General features: G+C 41.9%; 1 protein-coding gene across 1 annotated transcript in view; it reads left to right on the top strand.

Annotated features, from left to right (window-relative positions):
* Positions 1–3,427: 3,427 nt before the first annotated feature.
* Positions 3,428–23,551, top strand: part of LOC310913676 (contactin-3-like) — a gene marked incomplete at its 5' end in the record, with an annotated part of 76,117 nt that continues 55,993 nt past the window's right edge. Inside the window, one exon of the mRNA XM_083869291.1 lies at positions 3,428–3,491. Within this exon, the coding sequence (XP_083725417.1) occupies positions 3,428–3,491 (64 nt within the window). The remainder of the gene's footprint in view (positions 3,492–23,551) is intronic.

Raw genomic sequence — 23,551 nt, 5'->3', positions numbered from 1 at the left:
GTATATTATACATTATATACTATACATTATGTATTGTATACTATACATTATGTATTGTATGTTATACATTATATATTATATATTAGATTATAAAATATTAGATATTAGATGATAATAATATTATATATGAGATTATAATAATATATCATTATAAAAAGCAACTCACTGCAGCCTTTCTAATACAATATTTTGGGGATTTTAATACCTTAAATTTTAGATCATTGCAGTAAGAAAGAAAATGTTACAGTGGATCTGAGCTGCTGTGCTGTCCAATATTTGATTTTTTTTCTTTCTTTTTGGAGCAATTTCCAAGGCAGGAGCTTTCTCCAGTGCCAGGCATTGACCAAGGGTCTATAAACAGCCTGATCCCACTGACTTGGCCAGGGGCAGCTTTGCTTTGTAGCCCTTCGTTCACCTCAGTGCAGAGAAAAAGGACTTTGGGCTCCTTTTCTTTATAGGAAAGCAATGAACTGAGGAGGAACTTCAATAAGTTCATGCTTTGGGTGCACGCCTGGGTTTGCATCTTTGTAAAGAGCAGACACTATTGAGGATGCATTTATCTGGCTTGGAGCTGGAAATCTGAGCACTCCTGAGTGTGGGGGGCTTTTTAAAATGAATCAGTGGCGTTCAGGAATAGATCCTGGATTAGCAAAACCTCACAGAACGCAGGGAATATGAAGTGTTTAAAGTCATTTAAGTCTTGCAGTGTTGGCTGGTAGCTACTGTTCTCTAGATATTAAAATTTATTAAAATGTAATGCAGCCAGAGGTTGGGATGTATTTTTATGATTTTATACCCACATACAAAGCTTTCAATTTTAATTTTTTTTTGTTTTAGCTTCTACCAAAGTAGTTTTTTTTTTCTGGCCTGAAATGGATCTATCATGTTCTGCTCTTTGCCCAGAGCACTTAGAGAACAAAACCAAATTAATTTAGCTTCTCCATATTTTCCTTTTTTTTTTCATCCTTGCAAGACTGCAAGAGATCTGACACACAAGAGTGACCTACTTTAATATTCCTGCTTCACCTCCTCCCCTCCCTGCCCCTCTGGCTGCTCTCAGTGCTCCAAGGAGCTGAGGAATTCCTGCATTCCAGGGGCTGGGATGGTGATGCTCCAGCAGATTTATCTCTGCAGCCCCAAGCTGGGCTGTTCTGGGATGTTTTTGTAGTGTCTGGCTGTCTATGGATAATGTTCCCTCTTTTATTTCTTTGCTGGTGCCCCTTGGAAACACAGTTTGAATGACCAACTCTTCAACCAAAAGTGGGGGTTTTTTGTTGTTGTTCTTTGATTTTTTTTTTTTTTTTTTTTTTTTTTTTTTTTTTGTTGTTGTTGTTGTTGTTTCAGTTTCGTGGGGTTTTTGTTTTGGTTTGGTTTTGTTAGTTTGTGATTTTTTTTTTTTTTTTTTTTGGTGGGTTTGCTTTGCTGAGGAAGGAAAAAAGCAAAAACCAAACAGAAAAGGAGGAAAGCAAAGCCTTGAACTGCAGGTCCCACAGAACAGGTTTCTTTGCCATCTCATTTTTTCTGGCTCTAAAGAAAAGTTTGGGGAATGTTCCCAGGCACAGGGTGTGACCCTCAGGGTGTCCCGTGCTGGGATAAGAGTTGGATTTATGATCTTTGTGGGTCCCTTGCAGCTCAGGACATTCTGTGCAGAATTACACCATTGCCAAAGCACTATTCTGATGTTTTTACCATGCAAAATTAACAGAATTTATTGTGCTCCCATCACTCCTTTTGGAAAACATTTTAGTTCCGTGTCACAAACATTTTTCGATGTGAGATCTGTGAGAACCTGGGTGAGGCTCCTAAAATTGTACCCAGGGCTGGGACATTTTCCCCTTATCCCAGGGCTGGGACATTTTCCCCTTATCCCAGGGCTGGGACATTTTCCCCTTATCCCAGGGCTGGGACATTTTCCCCTTATCCCAGGGCTGGGACATTTTCCCCTTATCCCAGGGCTGGGACATTTTCCCCTTATCCCAGGACTGGGATATTTTCCTGTCCCAGGGATGAGATATTCCCTCAAAATTGCCCTGGGGTGGGATATTCCCCTTCCCCTTTGAGGTGCCTGGGGGTTGCTGCATCCCTGCAGTGAGCAGCTCCCTGCTGGGGGATCAATAGCTGTTATTGATAGAGAAGTGAGGGGTTGGGTTTATTTATTTTGTGGTTTATAAGAACGTGGGGACAAAGGAGAAAGCAAAACTTGAGCACTGGATGGAGGATGGCACTGCCAGCCCTGTGTGGAGGTGACAGTGGCTCCCACAGGGACAGCAGGATGAGTAAAAAATACTCACCTTGTGGCAAAGGGTGATGTGTTTTGGAAGAGAATAAATTTTCCTGGCTGATCACAGCTTGGGGATGTATCACAGAGGACCCTCTGTTTGAATTCTTTTTCTGGGGAGCTTAGCTAGAAATTCAAACACTTGTTCGACAGCAATATTAAACCCTTAATTCTAATGTTATTAAAAAAAAAAAAAAAAAAAAGGTAGTTTACATGGAAGCATCAAGGTCAGATCTGGCTCCTCAGAATTAGTAGTTGCTTTCTTGACTTTAATGTTGCCATGCAGTGATCTGTGGACTAATTCCAAAAGGAATCATTCAGTCTGGGCTGTGTCCTGCCTCTCTCCCCTTCCCCTGAAGAAGGAGGCTGCTGTGGGAAGTGACATCCAGGAAATACAAAAGGCAGAGTTGTCCTACAACTAAAGAAAATTATTGTAAAGCTTCTTTAGGGGAAAAAAAAAAAAAAAAAAAAAAAAAAAAAAGGTAAAATAATGTTATAGCCAGGTTGGTGGGCCTTGGCACAGAGTTTATCATCTGGCCAGTGACACAGGTAAAAGTGGCAGTAAATTGGTTCATTGCACCTGGTCCAGAAGTCCAAAGAGGAATTAAAAACTAAAAAAAGCCATCAGGGAGCACATCACACTCCTGTGCATTCAGAAAAGGATGTGTTGGACATGGCTTTAATTAAATCAGTTACTGGTTTGTGCTGCTCCTCCCAGATGTGTCCAGCTGCTGAGCTGTGTATGGTGGCACCTCCTGCACTCCCTTCCTTTAAACTCATTGTATCTCACAAATAAATCTGTGTTGGAGCTCGGTGGGAAGTGGGAACTGCAAAATCAACTGAGCTGTCAGCTCTGCTCCTGCTGGAGAATAAAACTTGCAGCACCTCATGTACATGAGAAAATGTGAAATATGAATGCACACTTCTGTTGGGGGATTAAGTCCTTGGAAAAAAAGAGAGGAACATCAAAAGATCCGTCAACTTTGTATTTATTTAAAAGTGCCTTAACAAGGAAGTCAGTTCTTAAGGACCATCCAGGGGATTCAGTTTTATGTCTGTTCTTTTAACAGGTTAAACCTTGCCCTCTGGAAGAGTTAAACACACAGTTCCTCTGAGACAAGTGGAATTACAGAATTCAGGAGGCTGAAGATGCTGCTGCTGCTGCTGCTGTGGGAGCAGCTGTTCCTGGTGTCGTTTGTTGGCTGCCTTGCAGGTAACAACAATCTCTAACTTCTCTTTCAGGGCTGTGCATAAGTTCCCACAGCCAAGGTTTCAGCTGCACTGGAGGAGGAGAACCCAGAGGCTTTGAAATGCACAAGTGATGTAGAGTTTAGAAACCCAAGTGTGCGATAGACGTGTTAAATAATGCAAAATATCAAAAGTGAGTGAATTAAAAGGAACTTTGCTACGTAGGGATGTGCTTTCCAAGCAAGCAGGAGAGCTTTGAATGCAGTAAGGATGCTGCTGATGGAAGAGCTGCAGTGTGTGTTTGTCTTTAACTGGACATTCCAGAGCCTTGCTGTGGCTGATTGCTGCAGCTTCTCTCAAAACTCTGCTTTAGAATGAGCTTTATTCCTGAGGAGCAGCACTGTCTTGTTGCTGAATTGGTGCAGAGATTTTGCTTTTCTTGCTGTGCCAGGCAGCTCTCAGAGTCTGGAGCTGGTGCTGCTGTTGAGGTCTCCTCTCTGCTGCCACATCAGCTCTGCAGAGTCATTTTTCTTTACCTGGTGGAGCTCAGTGCTCGCTCCCAGCAGCACAGGGCTGTGCTGTGGTGATCCTTTTGCTCAGCTCGCTCTGCTCCAGCATCCCCAGTGCTGCCAGGGCTGTGAGGGGAGAGGAGAAACTCCTGTCCTGTCCTCAGGGCTTGGCTCTGGTGAATTCTGTGCCCCTGGGCTTTGCCAGGCCTGCAAAAGTGGAGCAGTGCCCAAATACTCCCTGTGCATCCTCCCCAGGGTGGTCAGCACAGCTCTGGGGAGGAGGGCAGTGCCTGAACTCCATGGAGTAAGCAAATGGAGTGGGTTTTTTTGTTGTGGATGGATGAGTTTTCTTTCTAAGAACTCCAGTTCAGGAGGGAAGGAGGGAAATGCTGTGGCTGCCCTGGGCAGTCCCCTGGCTGTGATTTCCTCCTGGTCCTGTGCTGTGCCAGCCTCTCCTTCCATCCCCTTCCTCCTGTGCCCAGTGTTTGTGTCCTGGCTGTGCTCAGGGGGGCTGGAGTGCTGCACGCAGCTCCAAGGTGGATGGATTTAGCTTTTCACGGAGGCTCAGGAGGTCAGGATTTGTTTGTGGCTTAGTCAGGAGCTGTAAAGAAAGGGAGGTGACATTGTTAAACCGGTTTCCATCCTCCCAATCCTCCTTTGCACCTATTTCAGGTCCCTCCCTGCAGCTGGGCACTTGCCAAATGTCACTTTTGTGGCCACAGGGAGTTGGTAGATTGGAGGGACCAGCAAGAACTCAAGCAAAAAAATGCTTTTCCTATTTCCAAATCCAGCTGGTCTGGTGTGGCAGAGCTGCTGGGGAGCTTGGAGCACCCACCACAGCTGTGCAGCCCTGATTGAATGTGGAATTGCTGGCACTGAGGAGATTGTGGGGAGTCCCAGTCAGCACCTGTAGAGACCAGAGTTGAGCCAGATACAATTTGAGCATTTCCAGCTGCCTGACCCATCTCCCTCCAAACTCTGCAAGAAGGGCTGACATCAATCCTGACATTAAAATCTGCTCTTTGGGGCCTGGGTGTGTGTTCCAGTCTAACATTTACCTGTTTGCTTCCATTGTCTGACTCTTCAGTGGACTTTTGGAACAGCAGGCTGCCAAAATCCACTTGGGAATCCTGGAGCTGAATTGATTTCAAAGCAGATTTTTAGTAAGAGCCCGCTGTAAATGTAAAAAACAAGTTGTCAAACAGTTGGGAGAATGTTATTTTAACCTCTTATTAAGACAGATCAGCAGGTATTCTGCCTCCCCATAGAAAACCATTTTTCTTTTGCTTTGCCTATAAGCAAAAAGACAGTTCCTGCAAGAGCTGTCTGCAGTTCAGTGTATGAAATAACATCAGAGCTGCAGAAAAGGAGATGATGCTGATCTTGGCTTATAAACCCTGACATTCTCTGTCTTTGCAGATAATGTATTTCAAACTGGGCCCCTTATTGCAGTGTCCTGTATTGAATTGCTTTTCCTTTATCCCTTGTGAATCTTCAGAGTTCATCAAAGAGGGGAATGTGAGAGGATCTAATGAAAGAAAGCAAGTGGCCCTTGGGGTTTTTGTTTATTGAAGTGTGATTACAGCTGTGTGACTAATGATCCCGTGGTCCTTTTGTCCATTTACCTTGGGGAGCAAAAAGCTGATTACTGAGTATTAAATATATATATTTATATGTGTGGGGTTTCCAAATGTCTGTCTTGTTAGGAGAGGGATTTCAAAACACACATTTTTTAGCATTATTTTGCTTAAATTACTCCAAAGAGCGACTTCAGAGATAAAAATTAGTAAAATACTCAAAACAGCATCAAGAAAAAGTGCCAAACTGAGCTGTGGTGAAGTCATGAATTAATTCCAGGTGTAACTTCTGACTCTTGCAGGGCCTTCACCCCTCCTGAGTGCCCTGACTGCACTTGGCCCTTTGGGGAACTGGGGTGGCAATTCCTGTCTGGAATGTCTGGGGACCAATTTGCTGAACAATTTGATGAATTTGTGAACCCCCATCACACAAATGTGTAAAAACTCCCTGCAGTTCCATTTTCTGGTGGCTTTTGGGCATTTTAGCTTCATTTTCCTGCAGCACTGTTGAGCAGGAGAAGGTTCCTTGGAGCCCTGCAGAGCACAGGCTCTTCTTCCCTTTCTCAGAACGTTCTGCTGTTTTCTGCTGCTCAGATCAGCTGCTCCCTCCTCCCCAGAAAGATTTGTCCTTAAAGCATCACCTGAGAATTAACAGGGAAAAACAACTTTTGAAGGATGGTTGAAGGGGAAGGAAAGCTGTGAATGGAAAGAGTTCAGAGAAATGAAACAAGGAGGGCTCTGTGTGTAAATGCATAAAAATTTTTTCTCCTTCAGGATATGAAAGGGCACATTTCAAACACCGTGTCCAGGGTGAGACCTGGAGACGCCACTTGGATTAAAAATCCTAAAATTCTGACTCCTTTGCCATCACAAACACTGTGTCCTAACACTGTCTTTGCTGCACTTTATTTAAATTGAGAAAGCCAAAAATAATTTTTAGGTTTTTTTCCTCCAACCATTGCGAGCTTGGCAGAAAACCCAACAAAACAAAACAAAAACCACTACAAAACCAAAAAAACCACACCAAAACCACAAAGCCACAAACAAAAAAACCATCCAATGGACTCCTGTAATATGTAGAAACTATTTAGACATTTAAGCCTGGTTCCTGTTCTGTCACTTTATACTAAAATTTGCCAATAGGGAAGTTTTTCTTCTAATTCCTTATTCAGCAGTCTATTTGAGTTTAAAACTAGATCATATTCTGTGTATTTCTTTATGTCAATTCAGGTGTTTTTATTGCTTTCATTTTCATTTTTTTTCCATTTTGTTTTCTCAGTCTAATACAGAAATAAACTGTTAAACCCTCAGGCACATCAGTGTCATGTATCAGATTCACAGTTCTCCTCTTTTTTAGCATCAATTTTAGGAGACTTATGAAATTGCAAAGCATGATTCTTTCTTTATTTTCCAAAGAGCAGGAAAGCAAACTTTGTGTGTTCTTACTGCTCTGATGTTGTGATTAAATCATGCCACAAGGAAAGCAGAAATAAATCCAGATTTACTCTTTGGTGGGGAGTGTCTTTATGGGTAAGAGTCCATTTGTAAGAGGTAAAAAAAAAAAAAAATAGCATCATTCACTACTCTTGTTCAAATTCAGTTTTCATTAAGAGTTACAGCCTTCAGACAGAGCCAGCCTGGCTTTTGATGCATAATGCTTTTGAATATTAATAGTAATCTTCCTTTTTGTGCATTATACATGTCCAGCCATCGTGTTCAAGTGCAGCAATGCCAGCAGTGACTGTCAGAATTGTTTAGCTGGGATTGTGCAGCACTGCCAGCATTCATTGCACTGGCAGAGAGTTTAGGTTCAGTCAGTTACAGAATGAGAAACCAGTCCTTGGGAGTTCTGCTTTTTTTCTGAAGTTTGGGGAGCAAAAAGTGATTAATGAGCATTAAATATATATATATAAATATATATATATATATGTGTGTGTGTGTGTGTGAGAGTGTATATATATATGTGCATGTGTATATATATGTGTGTATATATATTTATATGGAGTTTCTGCCTGCCTTGTTCAATATTTCAAAGCACACACTTCAGCAGCATTATTGTGTTTAAATTACTCTGAAGAGCAACTTCAAGGTTGGAAAGGAGTAGAATACACAGAATAACATCCACAGGGGAAGGTGCAGAACTCGTCTGTGAGCTGTGGTGAAGGGATGAGTTAATTCCAGGTGTAAGTTCTTGTAGGGTCTTCACCCTGATTGCACTTTGGGGAATGGGGTGATTTTTGCCAGATGGACACAAAAAGATCACACTCACACCATCAGGCTGTGAGACAAGAAAGAAGTTGTTTGTTTTGGGTTTAAATAGGTTTGGGGTTTAATCAGCAATTGGGCCATGAGGTTGACACCTCTGTGACCCCACTGATCAAACCAGGAGTCCATCACAGAGAGGAATGTGAAGACAATTCACTTTGTTTATGTTACAATGGTGAGAAACTCCAGTACAAGAATGTGAACATCAGAAGGCTGAAAAAATCAGAGTGACAGGGTGGCAGCTCCTGCCTGGAGCTCCAGGATGTGGTGACACCAAATGGGATGGATGCTGTAAATCCTGTGCTGGATTGCCCTTGGCACTGAGCCCTGACCTCATCCTGTGGTGGGCACAGGAGCCAGGCTGGTGTCCAGGCTCAGGAGGGAGGGATTTATCCTGCTGGGGGTGTTTGTGATCTGGCAGACGGTGGGAGCTCAGAGCAGACCCAGTTTCACCTCTTGCTGTGCCCCAGGGTAAATCTTGCCTTCCTCTGCAGCTCCTTTATTCCTCCTGGGGCAGCCTTGGGCATCCTGGGTGAGGTGACCACATTTAATCCATTCACTCAGAATTAGGTGAGGGGAAACAAGAGTTTCCTTTTCTGGTCAGCTATAAATATAAATAGTTTATATTTATAAACATAAACTTGGGCCTGGATATAAACTGAAGTCCAAAGCCCATGAAAAGACCTTTGTTGAGATCCCAACCTTTCTCCAAGTTCCTGGATTTCCAGCAGTCTGGATTTCCGTGGTGAGCAGCTCTTACCGGTTAGAATATTTAATTCCATAAGTGCAGAAAATGCTGTTCTATTCAAATTCTTTTTGGAGAGAGCCCTTTAATAGCTTTTGAAGAGTCTCCTTGGTTTCTGCTTTATCTTTCAAGCTGGAGAAAGGCTCCTCTTGAAAAGCAGCTCCCTGGTGCTGCAGATACTGTCTAACCTTACAGCTGAATCCTCACCTTCAGACAATTAATGCTTCATTCCAGCAAGACAAATGCTGCCTTTATCTTCATTAATTAAGCTGACTGCAGGTTTGATGGCATTTGAATGGAGAAATTTTGGCTCGTGGCAATTCTGATTTTCACATAAATTACCGAGAAGGAATTTCGGAGCGGTTTATCCCGCAATAAAATTTTGTTACTGCAAACGTTACTGAGCATGAAGTGAAGGCTGTACATTTGTACTTCTGCAGTTTCTTCTGCCTGCTGCAGTTTGAAGTGCAGTACAATAGAGCAAGTAATTCCAATATATTTCTTGTAAAATGTTATGGGCACTTTGAATAGCAATCCCTACTGGAATTACTTACTCCAATCCACCCAGCTAAATATTGATTTAATAGGAATTGTGGTAAATCCCAGTGCCTTAGGACTTCTATATGTTGATACTTTTTTTTTTTTTTTTTTTTTTTTTTTTTTTTTTTTTGTAGATAGATCACTGCCTGGTATTTTGTTTATGGCTACTTATTTGCTGTGTGACTTCAGCCTTTTTTTCCCAGACCCCTTGGAAGAAATGACTTCTGAAAATTCCCTGATTTCTCTGATTTCCCTTAGTGTGAAGCCAGCCTGCTCCTCGGCTGTTTTTGGGTTTTAGTGTGGCCCAACACTGTCAAAGTTTCATAAGAAGTGAAGCCCTAGAAGTTGTTGCAAGACCCTTGGCTTCCAATCCTTCCACCCTCTCACTTGAGAAGCTCAGGACACATTGGAGTTAAAAAAATCAGATTAAAGAGGCTGTGCCTGACAGTTGAAAAACAGGGAAGGTACACTGGGTTGAAATCTAAAGCTGAATAATTTGGCAGATGTTCAGCAAAACAGCAGAACTGAGAAAAAAAAATGCAGTTTGGATTTGGAAAAAAAAGCACTTCAGCAGAAACTGTTCTGATTTTTCTTGTTGTTCTTAATGATGATGTTCAAAATGAATGCTTTAGGTTTTTAATTTTTTTGGTGATTTGAAATATGGGGCTGTTGGTGCCTTGGACAAAAGCTGTATTTGTGCCATAATTAACCTCTCAGTTTTTTGTGTAATAACAAATGTGTTAATAGTAGCCTTTAGCTCCCTCAATACAGGATGTACATATCAGCAGTGGGATTTCAGGGCTCAGTGTTTGTCAGGGATTAGAACACAATTTACACACTGTTTTTTTTCAGTGACAAAACAACACAACATTGCAAAGTTATAAAGCTTAACCTCAGCCATATTTACCAAACGTGTGTGAAAACCTAAGCGAATAAAAGCTCATTTATATTCCTGTCTGATTAGCACAATCAGAACTTATTGATGCTAAAACCAGCCAAATTTCCATAACTATAAACAGAATATTAAAATACAGTTGTCTGGCAGAGCAGGCTGTTTTTCCCCTCCTTGGATGGAACACAGAGTTACGACTTTCTTGGTGACTTTTTTTAGGGATCTTTCAAGGAAATCAAAGACATTTCAAAGCCAGGCCTTTGGGGCAGGGGAGCAGAAATTTTTGTAGGCAAGTGTTTTCTGTCTTGGAATAGAAAGCAGAAGTTGACATGTAGGTAAATGTGTTTGTGCTTGGCTGTTCTTTATTTCTGCATTTAGGGGTCAGGAATATTTGTAGAAACTACTTTATTTGAAGCAGCCACTACAAATATTTGTATATTCACTCAGTAGATGGGACCAGAAAACCTTAGTGAAGAAGAGGAGGTACAGAGTTTATGCAGTGATATAAATGAAGGAATTCCATACTGGGTGTTTCCCTGTGGTGTTAAATGAGAGTGACAGGATGGTTTGGGGTGGAAGAGACCTAAAAGATTATTTAGTTGCACCTCCTGTCACAGGGATATGGAATAACAGCGCAATGTAAAGAGTTTTGAGGAGACCTGGGTTTGAGTGTGATGGCTGTGAGCTTGTGCAGGTCACCCAAGTCTCCATTCAAATTGCCAGGGAAAAGCTTTAATGACACTCTGGAAGTTTTTGTGTGGTCTCAAAGGTCTTGGTGAAAAGAGTCCCAAAGCTGAGACTTGCCACATTTATCCTAAACACACATCAGGGTTTGTTCTTGTCTCTGCAGTATCATTTTGTTAAAAGTACCATGAGAGGAGTGAGCATCACTTTTATCCAGCAGAGACAGCAGAGTGTGTCAGGATCCTGTCTGAAACAATCAGGAAATTTTGCATCTCTAGTGCTGCCACTGCACCCTCACAGGCTGTGCCCCAGTGAGCTGCAGAGTCACACCCTGCATTGCACCTGCTTTGCAAAATAATCTGGTGCAACTCGAGGTGCTCTGCAGGCAGCAAGAGGCAGAGGGCTGCAAAGGGAAGTGCAGCATCCCCTTGCCTTTGGCTGTTGTTGTGCAATGGAAATGGTTTAAACCTGAATTAAAAATAGCTCCATTTGCATAGTCAAGGGTAATTCGTGTATTTTTTTTTTTATCCTGATTCCTTGTCTGGCTATTTATAACTCTGAAAGCAATAAAGAGAATCCTCAGGTAAGTTTGATGTTTGATTCAGTGGAGGATTCTCCTGTAGCTCAGAGGTGGCACATGAAGATCTCACTGTTGGTAAACAGCTGAATGGCAAATTTTCATATTGGAGATAACAGGTATAACTTGGGGAGAGATAAAGTGTGAATAAGAATTCCCCTTCCAAAGCTGTGCTACATGTCCAGGAAAAGTTTTTAGCTTGATTATTCCAGATTATTCCCAGTCTTTATGTTGCCAGAGATCATCTACTCACTGGAAGAGACTTTATGAATTGGGTGTTTTAAGGTTTCATCCCGTTTCTCATTTTTAAGGTCTGCTGTGTGGGGAGCTCATATGGCCCTGGATTTATTGAGCCAGGGCAGCTCTGGGGGTATGGGATGGAAGGAAAAAACACATTTTCCCTGCGCTTCTCAAAAGGAGAAGAAACATTTGTCCTGTATCAACAACTTGAAAATAGGACAGATTCATTCCTTGCCAGGATGTTTTGTGCTGGCTGGGCAGCGATTCCAGCCAGCACTGATAAGAGATAGTGTTTGCTGAGATAAGCTGCTGGCAGTAATGGTGCCTTGACTTTTTGGGGAGAGGGGGGTGTGTGTGACAGTTCTTTCTGCCTTCAGAGTTTGTAAGAATTGCCTTTGATTGCAGCTGTAGAAAAACCCTAAATCTGAATCTACTCGCTAGCCTGTGTAAAACTTTATTGTAGGCCACAGACTGTAGTTAAAAGTAAGACAATTGCATGGCTGGATCTGTGTTTTATACATAATTTATATATAAAATCTGAAGATTCATCTCCAATTTCCCATCTCCGTCCGTAGCATTGCTGCAGAGGGGACATATTTCAGGTCTTGCCAGAGTTTGCCTGGTGAGTGACAGCAGTGAGCAACACATTGGAAAATATTACTTCTAATTCATTTTTTAAAGTTTTTTAGAATCTGAACATGAAATACTGTATTCTGCAAAGAGATTCTGACGAGAAAATGAAATTACATGAAAGCATAGAGGAAATGAGGGAGAAAAGGCAGTTGTTTCAGATCATAACCTCATTGGTTGAGGTGACAGTTTCAATTCCATCTGAGTTCTCTCCAGTTCTCATCCTTTTTATGTTGGATTAAGTAACAGTTTTTGTCTTCTTATTCCCATAGCAACCTTATCTCTCTTTATTTTTTTTGATGTAAATCTGCTTGTCTCTTACTATCTTTCAAAGCTTGTGCATGAATAGCTTGTGAAGGAGAGGAGTGTGGCAAGGAGAAAGCAGAGACTTTCTGGCATAGAAAAATAAGGGAAAGAATATTTTGCAGCAAGAAACAGAGAGCTAAAAGATGTTTTTCTTTCCTCCCAAAGCTATTTATTCCATCATTTTCCCCGTGTTGTTTTTTTCACCAAGGCTGAAGCTTTAGTGCTGTTTTAGGATGTTGCATGAGCTTAACTCCTCCAAAAAGTTTAGACCAGCCAAAAATACAGATTTAATGATGTGTAGTGTTATGGTTTCTATAACTTGGGAAAAATGCCACCACTCTGAGCAAAGATAATCTTGCCTTGCCATGATTTTGCTGCTGATGGAACTTGGAATTTCTCAGGAGAAGGTTGAGTTTTGGAGCCCCAGTTTTGTGTCCAGCCCTTCTCCCTGTTGGTCCATACTGAGAGAATCCTGGTGCTTGAATGTTTAGAATCCCTGGGATGAGGCTCCAAATCATAAATAAAACCTGTTCAGGCAAAAGGCTGCACATCCTCAGTGAGGGGCAGCTGCTGGTTGGTCTCAGGCATTAAATGAAGTTGGAAAATGCAGCTGTTGCTTTGTCTCCCTGCATCTTTTTCCCATATTAAATACTTCCCTTGTTGGACTGGCTTAATGTGTGTCTGAAGTGCAAGGGAGACAATGGACACCAATATGATTTTAGGTTTTTAGATTTTATGCCTAAAATCTGATTTTATTTTTTTCAACAGGAGCCTTTTGAAATGTTGTCTTCATTTCTGTAAAAAATATCTCTAAATAACTAAAAATTTCAGCATTTCCTGCACAGCTCCCCTCACCTGGTAAAGCTCTACAACAGCAATACTTTAATTCTTTTCTGTGTGTGTGCTTGGTTTCTTTGCTTAAGAAAACCAGTGACATTCCTCAGGATTTTTGCATTGCAGGACTGTTCTTAAAAATTCTGAAACGTGGATTATTTTGGGAAAACAGAGCTTATATTCACTGAAAAAAATCAAAGCAACTCCTTGCTAAGGAAAGTATTTCAGCTCTTGATTTGTTTGTCAGAATTACCTTAATGGGGTCTTGTTAGCCCATTTAACATGTTACTGATAATATTAAGATAATGCTTAAAAATGTTTACATTACATTAATACCCCATTAAGGCCCTGATCTAAAGCCCATTGAAGTTAATAGGAACGTTCAGTAGGAATTGAAAGCTTTGATCTTTCAACTGTAGTTTTTTGCAAGTTTAAAGAAAAAAATTAAAAAAAATCAAACATGAAAATTGTTCCAGTCAACAGAAACACGACTGCGCTGTGACCTACCCCACCCTTCATGGCTCATAAAGCTGTTGGACAAACTGAAATAAAGATTTAGAATGTCCATTTGGAATGGGTTTTTTACAGCACTGAGCTGTGATGTAGGAAAAAAAGGGTGTTGCTAAAAGGCTTTTGATGAGGATTTGAAATAAGGGGAAGCTTGGCTTGGGTGGTTCAGAGGGTTTGACTTCATCATTTAGTAGATGGAGGGATTGGTTTGTTTATTTTTTTGTTTTGTTGTGGGTCTTTTTGTTTGGGTTTTGGGTTTTTTGTGATTTTGGGGGGGGGTTTGTTTGTTTGGGGTTTTTGGGAGGTTTTTTTTAGGGGACTTTTCCATGGTCTGTCTCCTAGAGATAAAGTTCTAATTTTCATTTTTGCATTTTTTATGTGAATTGGGCAAATTATTATTGGGGTTTTTTTGGTGGTTTTGTGGAGTTTTTTTTTGGGGGGGGGGGTTTGAGATGTAGAGTGTCCTGGCTTGGTTTTAGACAACATTATCTTATTGAAGGTGTTCTTCAAATAGAGCAGATGTCCTTTTCTTCAGGTCACCTGAAGAGGTGTAGAGGGGGATTTAGGGATGTGGTTTAGTGGGACTCGGCAGTGCTGGGGGATGGTTGGACCGAGAGGATCTTGGAGGTCTTTCCCACCCCAAATGATGCTGTCATCCTGTAACATCTTGTGTTTTGTGGTGTACAGGATCACTCTGACATCCAGTGAATTTATAAGACATTCACAGTAAAGTTGGACTGAATTAACCCCTGGCTGCAGCCCAATAAATGTGGACAGGTTGCAAAAATCAAATTCAGAGCCTTCACTGGGTATCACTTTACTTCAAATATACTTTCTCAGAGCTCCAGTTTGCTGCCAACCTGTGTATTTTCCTTTCTGATGTTCATTGCAAAGTAAAGCAGGCGTCTCAAAACTGAGGCAATGGAAGTTAGAGAGCTGCTCCTATTTCACTGCATTGCTTGTGTCTTTATTCTTGTATTGATTATGTATTTATGTCTTGTTCCTCATCCAGTGTGGCACTGAGTAGTTACAGAGAGCACAGGCTGGGGCTTGTGGGGAGTCTCATTTAATAACCAAGGAAATTCTCTGTGCTTTATGAGAAGAGATGCAGTACCTGATTTTATTTTCCTGTTATTGCCTCTCTCAGCCCTGTGCAGCGAGACGTCTTCTCTCTTTTTTCTTTTTTTTTTCTTTTTTTTTCTTTTTTTTTTTTTTTTTTTTATGAAACTGTGTTTTTTCAGCCCATGACTTTTTATTAAATTGCAGTTAATGATATATTTGTGAGGATTACATCACCCTGCAAGGAGCAATTTGGCTGAGGCTGGGGGATCAGCCTGCACACGGAACATCTGTTATAGAACCATTCTGCTCGGATCCCAGCAAAAAAACATTTGAGGTCCCCCTGTGTTTTGGGGGGTTTTCTCCTTATGTGCATGTCTCAATCTATTCAACTCTCCTCAGCAACACTGGAATTGTATTTGTTTCTATAATCAGAGTAGCAGAACTCAGCTATTTCTCAGGAGTTGTTTGGGGTTTTTTTTCCCACGCCTGCAGCCTCTGTTGTTGAATTTATTAATCTATGCCGTTGCTTGCTCAGGTGTAATCCCTTGTTCAGCCACATTTATTCATCCACTGAAGGATGTGCACATTGGTCCATCATGGCATATTAAAGGTTTGCCTCCTCCTGCCACAGCTGTCATCTCTTTGACCCCTCAGTAAACTAACAGTCTTCCACATAATTTTGCTTTCATTCAAGTGTAATGCCATTACTGTGGAGGCAGACAGAATGCAATTCTCTAAAGATCTTGTCTCATTCCCTTCTCTTCCAGGGAGGTTAATGTGCTCAGATGATTCCTGCATTTTCTTCTTGCTCTCTTGCTGCAAGAAGAGCAAAAAAAAAAAAAAAAAATAGAGTGTTCCTGGATAATCTGTTTGGACTGGCTTTTGGGGGATGGAGAGACTGGGAAGATGAACTCACCAGCTGGGTAGAAGCCTCTCTTCACCACTTGTGCTTCAAATGCCTTCATTTGTTCCCTTAGCACTTTATATTTCTACAGCTTTTTACAGAAATGTTAACACAGATGTTTTCCTGAAAGGGAAGTAACTGAGTCAAAACCTCTTTACCCCAAACAAGCTAAGCCAGGTTTAAATATTAATGATGCTGGGAATCGCTTCAGTCTGAAGTTGAAAGCCGTGTTTTGTCCACAGCCATTTGTCACTTACAAGTGGTGAATTCCAGAAAAGCATCCCAGAAAACCCTCAGCCTGCAGGGGATGTCTGCAGTGTCGTGGCCACAGTGATTCCTGATTTTGGGAATTCCAGCTGGGAGAGGATGGTCAGCAATGAGCTTGGGGACATCAATTCCAGCCCCAGCAGGAATCCTGTCCCTGAGTGCAGGATCCCTGGATGAACTTACTGTCATTGTCACATCTAATGACTTGGGATTGCATTGATTGCCCCTACTGTACACGCTGCTGTTTTACCCACTAATTAAGTTAAAAAATCAAATGAGGCAGTGAGTTGTTGAGTGTAGGGGCTGGTTCTGCTCTGCCACAGCTTCTCCTCTGCTGGCTGAACTCGAGTGTGATTTGCCAGAGGTTTCCCTGGGCGTGTGATATGATGCTTTTGGTTTTTAATAATCTGATATTAATAGTGGTATTTTGTGTTTCCTTATCTGTTGTTAATATTCCTTTGCATTCAGCTGCTTTGGAGCCTCTGATTTCTTACTGCATCTCTCTTCCTGATTTTATTTCAGATTCTTTTCAGAAGAGTTTTTATGCTGCTTTGGTTAGCAAAATGTACCATTTTTCTCCTTGATGTTTTGTAACTTCAGCTCTTAATAACACATGTCTTACTTAGTCTTTCATTTTTTTGTGTATCTTTTTTTGCTTCCATTTAAAAGTCACTTTAGCATCTCTTTTAAGCCAACTGCATCTTATCCATCCCTTATTTTTCTCCTGTCTTTCCTGATGGGGATTCAGTGGAATTACTGTCTTATTTCTTCAAGAAACCTTATTGCCTCATAATAAATCCTTCTTTAGTGAAGGAAAAAAAAAATAAAATCAACTTGTCTTGTGATGGCAGGTTTGAGCTTTGCATCTAAACTTGTGGGACCTTAACATCCTTCCAGGTCCTGGTGTTTACTGACTCCATGGCAAGGGTAGAATTGGTTTCTCACATCCTGGAGGCTGGGAAAGGGCTGCTCTTGGTGCCTTGGGAAGGCTGAGCTGGAACAGAGACTGGACAGAGCAGGAGAATAAAGTAGAGATTTATTCAAATAAATCCAGGCTCCACCTTGGGCAGGACAAGAGCCTGGCCAGGGCTACACCCAAGGTGGACCCAAAATGGGCACAAAATGGACAAACAGTCACCAGGTCTCACACTTTGATAAGTTTTGGTCCATTTGCACCTTGGGGTTGAATTGTCCAATCCCAGCTCCAGGCTGGGAGGTCCCATCCTTCTTGTTCCTCCCTCCAGCCCAGCCTTGTTTGTGCTTTTGGGGCTGAGAGTTGTCCTTGGTGTGCAGCAGGAAAAGGATTTGTTTTGTGAAAGGAGCTTACTAGCACTTAATATGAGGCTCAGAACTACATCCTTATGTAGCACAGAACCTGCAAATATGAAAGCTCAAGCTTTAAGGCATCACTGTGGTCCCAGCTGAAGGCAGACATGTGGGCACAGCGAGGTCCTGGGGTGCCACACATTGATCTGTCACTGTAGAAGGTGACTGAGTAGGTCAAGGCTCTGAGTCCTCACCACAAAACCTTTGTGTGATGAACTTAATTTATTCCAAGCCACGCTTGCAAGGGTCTCCTGCTCTTCCTGCAGACACTGCAGGTCCCAGTTCAGTCTGAGCCAGGCCAAGTGCAGTTTTGTCATCTGTTTGCCCCTTTGTTTAATTGTGTAACGATTATCGTTGCTGCCTCCATAAAGCAGAACATGGGATTTGTTATCTGCGTGGGGATTACTCTGATTGGGTTTTCAACGTGTCTCTGTTACATCTGGGTCAGAGCAATGATTAATATTGAAAGGGAGGTTTTGTAACCAGGCTGAAAAGGCTGCTGTGATTTTGAGAGAGGTGGATGTGTGGCAGAGCAAGTGGAGTTTGGGCTTTAATTCCAGGCAGGTGGAATTTGTCACCCTCCTTGGGCTGCTCAGCCTGGGCTTGTCCCTGGCAGGAGGAGCAGAGCTCTGCTGGGATGGCAGGGAGTGCTTGCAGCACTTAGAGTGGAGAAAAGCTGTGCCAGGGGTTATTCCTGTCTCTCTCTGCTGAGAGATCAGAGCTGTGGTGTGTCTGTGCTGCTCTCACAGCCATCACAGCACATCACTATTTTACTGTGTGACCCCTGTGTTAGCCCTTCCCTGCTCTGCAGCCACTGACCTGGGGCTGGCATTCTGACTTCAATTTGTCTGGCTGCAGCCTTGGGCTCTGTCCTGCCTCAGAAATGCCACCAGGATCAAGTGCTTTGACCTTGTGATGGGCAGGGGAGCAGGAACATCCTGCAAAGAGCCGCTCTGGGCGTCTCCTGGAGTTCTCACCCCACACCAAGGAGCCTTTGCTGCCTGCTGGGAGCTGCTGATGGGAAGTTACAAGCCTGACAAAGTTGCTTACACAGCTCCAGCTCAGTAGAACAGCAGCCACAGGCCCAGCTCTGTGTTTTGGAGCAGCCACAGGTGGTCACTGCTCCTCTGGTGTCCCCAAACATCCCACCAGGAGCACAGAGCTGGTACCCAGCCAGAGCTCAGTGCCTGCTGCAGCTCAACAACTTCACACCTTCCACTGAGCACTCAGGCTCTTGAAAACTAATTAAACACACTCAGCAGCACTGAAGAGGTTTGCAGGTAAGACAGAAAAGTGGCTGCTTGAATAGCAGGAGGCTCTGGTGTGAGCATCAGTGAAATCACACTTATGGGGCTTTTGGTTTGTTCCTCTGCCAATATTTGTGGTCTTGGCCAACCTTAATTCTGGGATTTTTTGCCTCCAAATAATTGAGTTTGCAGCCTCAGTGTTTTCTTTTAATTTTATTAGGGACTAGAGAGCAATGGGTTTGCACAGGACTGAATTAGGTTATGCAGTGGTTTTCTGCTTTTCATTAAATAATTAATTAGCAGCTCGTGCTTGTGCACAGGTTGGAGATGTGACTTCACTGGGAATCTTCACCATTTGACTTTCACCTTCAGCACTGAAGAAATGATTCTGCCTCATGGACTCTTCCATGGTCTGTCTCCTAGAGATAAAGTTCTAATTTTCATTTTTGCATTTTTGCATGAATCAGGCAAATTATTATTGTTTTGAACCTCTCTGCTGTCCACATCACAGTAACACGGGGTTTCTTTCCATTTTTCTGCCTTATCTGCCACAGAAAATACCTGTTTGCTTGTCAGCTGCAAATGACATCAGGGTAAGAAATGCCTTTCCCTGCATTCCCTGAAGTCTGTGAGGAAATCACTCCAGACCTTCAGCTTTAGCCACTTTTTGCTGCTGCGAAGGAAGTGAACAAAATCTCTTCTGGTTTGCTTTGATGTGCTCCTGAACATCCATTAAGGTACAACTCCAGTGTTGCTGTAAGGTGCTGGGATAGAAATAGATCATTTTTCTTATCTCTGCTGTCCTTCTGAGCCTGTTAATGTAGTCTAATCCCAGCAAGATTTATAGTCAGGAATGTTTGCAGCAATTTCGCAGAAACCTGTTTTGTGCTGTGGTGACACCTTGGTGCTCACTGAGAATCCTGCAGGGCTCGGAGTGGAGCTCAGGGAAGAGCAGCACATCATATCCCTGATTCAGAAATGGAGGGTTTGAACTTCACAGGAACAATTAATGTCACTGCCAAGTGCTGCATTCAGGATACTGACTCTGAGGTGCTGCGTTTGTCAAACGTGGAAATTCGCCCACCTCTTCCTTCAAATGGTGATGTGAATGGTTAATACAGTGAAATAACTGTTCTCCCTCTGCATGAGCCAGGCAAATGTGCTCTGAAAATGTCTTAGTTTTATTGCTGCCTCTTCTTCATCTTCAGGAACAGAATTAAAAGTTGTAATTTCTCCTAAATTCCTCTGCAAATATTATTTTTGTTACAGTGTGAAACTATCCTTGCCAGCCTATCCTCTCTACAGCTTGGCTCAAGTGGGTTATTGAATTCCGTTATGAGGGAAGGGAAGAGAAGAGAAGAGAAGAGAAGAGAAGAGAAGAGAAGAGAAGAGAAGAGAAGAGAAGAGAAGAGAGAAGAGAACCTTCTCCAGGTTCCCTTGTATTTCTTTCATTAAAGAGTTGAGGCATAACATACCTGAAGTTGAGAACAACTAAACAGGAGAATTATTAAAATAAATATAAAAAATATAAAAGTCTATTAGTGTTTAACATGTCCAGTTGAAAATACTGAACAGCAGCTGGGACTGGAAATAAAACCCAGCTGATTTTGGAACAGAAAATGGCCCAGGTGATTCTGGCAGGGTAAATAATGGGTTAAGGTTGGATCTCTTACTGTTGGCACATTATTTCACTGTTGTGGCCGATGGATGGGGAGATGATTTGTTTTAAAACAAAATATCTCATATTATTTTGCTCATCCCAGGTAAGGCCACACGTTTGGATGAGAACACACCTGTGAATGTTGGGTTTTTCTGCTGACTCCCAGGTTGGTGGTTTGGAGGTGTGGAAAGCAGCTGGGGTGAGACATCTATGGGCAGGACACTTCTCCATCTGTCTTTTGTCACTGTCACATCTGCCCTGGCCCAGGTGGCCCCATCAAAGCTGGGATCTATTTCTGGTGCTCCACAGGAAATGACAGATCCTGCTTACCCAGATCCCAGGAATCCTTTCTGGTGATGAAATATTTGATAATACTTGGGACAGAATCTGTCCATTTATGGAAAGGTGACATCTCTGCAAACATAAAGGACTGAAGTCAATGGCAGGAAAAAAAAAATAAATAAAATCCCACTGTCATCAGCATGTTCCCTGTGCTTTAAAACTGAGCTGTGGTAGGATGGTTTTCATTGGTTTATTTATTGAGGAAAGGCTTTTTTGGGAGCACTGCTGCATATTTAATAAATAAACAAACCTTCAGATAATTAGAGCTCGATCTGGCAGGGCTTTAACCATCTGTTTAACTATTAAAATGTGAATAGCCTGGTGTTCTTCAGCACTAAACCTGCTTTGTGCTTACCAGGGCTGGTGCTTAGTAGGGTGTCAGGATCTTCTTAGGGCTTGTTTTGGGAAAGTGTTTGAGGGGAAAAAAAAATAAAATCTGTGTTGCTTCTGAGAAGTCGACTGTAGGATAATTTCCTTGAGCAAACATCCTTGCCTCCTGAGATATTCCTCAAATTGCCTGAATTGCTTTGTTCAGTGCCGTGTTTGCCTGGAGTTGAGTGGTAATTCCCAGATAATAGGAATTTATGAAAGGCATATTTTTGGAAATACCTATTGGAGAACATTTTTTCTTTCAAAACATGCATTTCCCTAGTAACGCTGTGAGGGTTTGCTTTGGGTTTTTTTCCAGTTCTTGCAGTTCTTTCTTATTTTTTTTTTTTTTTGCCAGTGCAAAGCATGTTTTTAAAAAAAATACTCCCTGCTTATCGGATGTTGACTCAACTTTTATGCTATTAATATTCTTTTACTGCATTTTTTTTTTTTTAATCTCTGCAGTCTCTGGTCCCTTCCTGCAGTTCCACAGAGCCCATAAATCACCTCATCCCTCTCTCTGTCCATTTTTCCCCTCATTATTGCAAATTCTTCCATCTCTTCCCATGGTGGCATCTCCTGTTCACTACACTCTGATACATCTGTGCCAATTTATTTTTTTTAGCTTTTTTTGGGTTTCTATCACACGGACTTTTGGATTATTCTCCTTTAATTGGTGTAAGAGCATTTAATTTTTCTCTTGTTTTGTATTTTCTTGGCACCTTGAGTTGATTCAAGGGAAGGGGAAGAGTTTCTAAGATTTGTAAGGTTGTTTTTTGGGTTTTTTTTTTTTTTTTTGCTGTTGGGAAGTTGTTTTTTGCTTGCCCTGCAGTGCAGTTTTCAGGGTGTCGCCCTAAATTTTCTTGGTTTTGAGTCTTTGAATCCCTGCAGTGAAAATTCTCATGCAACTTAATGTAAAGTATGTGTATTTTTAGAACTTATCTGTTTGTTTGCATATTTCTTCTCTGAGAGAAGAAATGTGATTGCTGGTAACGTTCACCAACAAGGTCAAAGAAGTGGCAACCTGTGGTAGCCAATCCTTTACCCTCTGACCAAAGTATATATAAAAGGAAGTCAAAAAATAAAAATAAAACTTTCCTACTTAGCTTTCTAGCACCTGCCTCATTCATTGTGTGTTCCTTCAGTTTTGGGTGCCTGTGTAAAGAAATACAAAATTGATGACCACAGAAATGTCCTGGTAGAGCAAATTTTGGGGTATAGGGTGGTACGTATAGGGTGGGGAAGAGGGTTTATTCATGCACCAAATATCCTGGTAGAAATTAATTATGTAAAATGTACTTTCAGGTTTGGGTGCCCGTGTAAAGAAATACAAAATTGATGACCACAGAAATGCCCGAGTATAACAAATTTTGGGGTATAGGGTAGTGGGGAAGAGGGTTCGTTCATGCACCAAATATCCTGGTGGAAATTAATTATGCAAAATGCACTTTCAGTTTTGGGTGCCTGTCTAAAGAAATAGGAGGTTCATGACCACAGAATTGCCCTGGTATAGCAAATTTGGGGTTATAGAGTGTTGGAGAAGAGGGTTTGTCCATGCACACAGGTAAGTCAGGGCCTGGTGGTGAAGTTTGTTTGCTTTTGTTGTTGTTTGTTTTTTGTTTTTTTCTTTTTAAATACACAAATTGGCGTTAGTGTGTTTTCTCCGGCAGTTCTCATTACCAACACAGCTATTACAACGTGCTGAGACTGTTATTTGCCCTCGAGAGCTGAGAGAGTGGAATTTCCGATCTTCTTAATAATGTGACTTTTTTAGCAGGGCGAGTGGGCTGTGAATTAGTGCTTCATTATGGGCTGACATCAAACAGAGTCCTCACTTCAGAATTACCCACTCAAGAAAACAGCTTAGGTTTGGTTGTCTGACTCATTTAGGCACTTGAACATCCTACCAATGCAGAATTATACCTAAAGTACATTGAACAAGTTCTGCTCCTTTGGAAAACAGTGAGTCTGATGCAGCAATACAATAAATACTTTCATGGCTATTAAGGGACAATTATGTTTGTAGAGTTCAAATCCTTGTTCTGCAGTTTTCAAAACGGGGTGGAATTGCTGATAAACAAGTGTTGACAATAAAGAGCAATTGATACGAGTGTGGTGAGATGCTTGGGTGATGCTGGACTTGGAGCTGGAAACCTGAATTAAAAAAAAAAAAAAAAAGAAAAAAAAAATTGGAAAGCTGAATCCTGCTCCTCTCACAGTGAATGTGTTCTGTGTATGACTTAAAAAAAAAATAATAATAAATAGGATTTGGTGTAAGTTCTAGCAGTGCCTGCAAATCTTACAGAGTTCCTGTGTACAGAATTGGTGTCTGGGGGTGAAATATCACACAGGTTTCTTGACAAAATACGGCATAACTCAGCCCTGGCACACGCCAGCAGTTGTGTGTGTGGAGCAGCTTTGTCATCAGAAACGCTCTGAATTTTTCATGGCAGGATTGCTCTGTGTCTTTTCAAAGCGTGGCTGTGGTGTTTGATGTGACCTTGCCCCATTCCTCTGCTTCCCTTCCTGGTTACAGGTACCAGGAACATCTCGGAGTGTGGTCAGCCAGCTCTGCAGATGAGTTCTGATTTTTTCTTTT

This window comes from Zosterops lateralis (genome assembly GCF_965231275.1).
Source record: "Zosterops lateralis genome assembly, chromosome: 11".
Taxonomy (NCBI): domain Eukaryota; kingdom Metazoa; phylum Chordata; class Aves; order Passeriformes; family Zosteropidae; genus Zosterops; species Zosterops lateralis.
The sequence above is the reverse complement of the archived record's forward strand: the minus strand, read 5'-3'. Positions and strand labels throughout refer to the sequence as shown.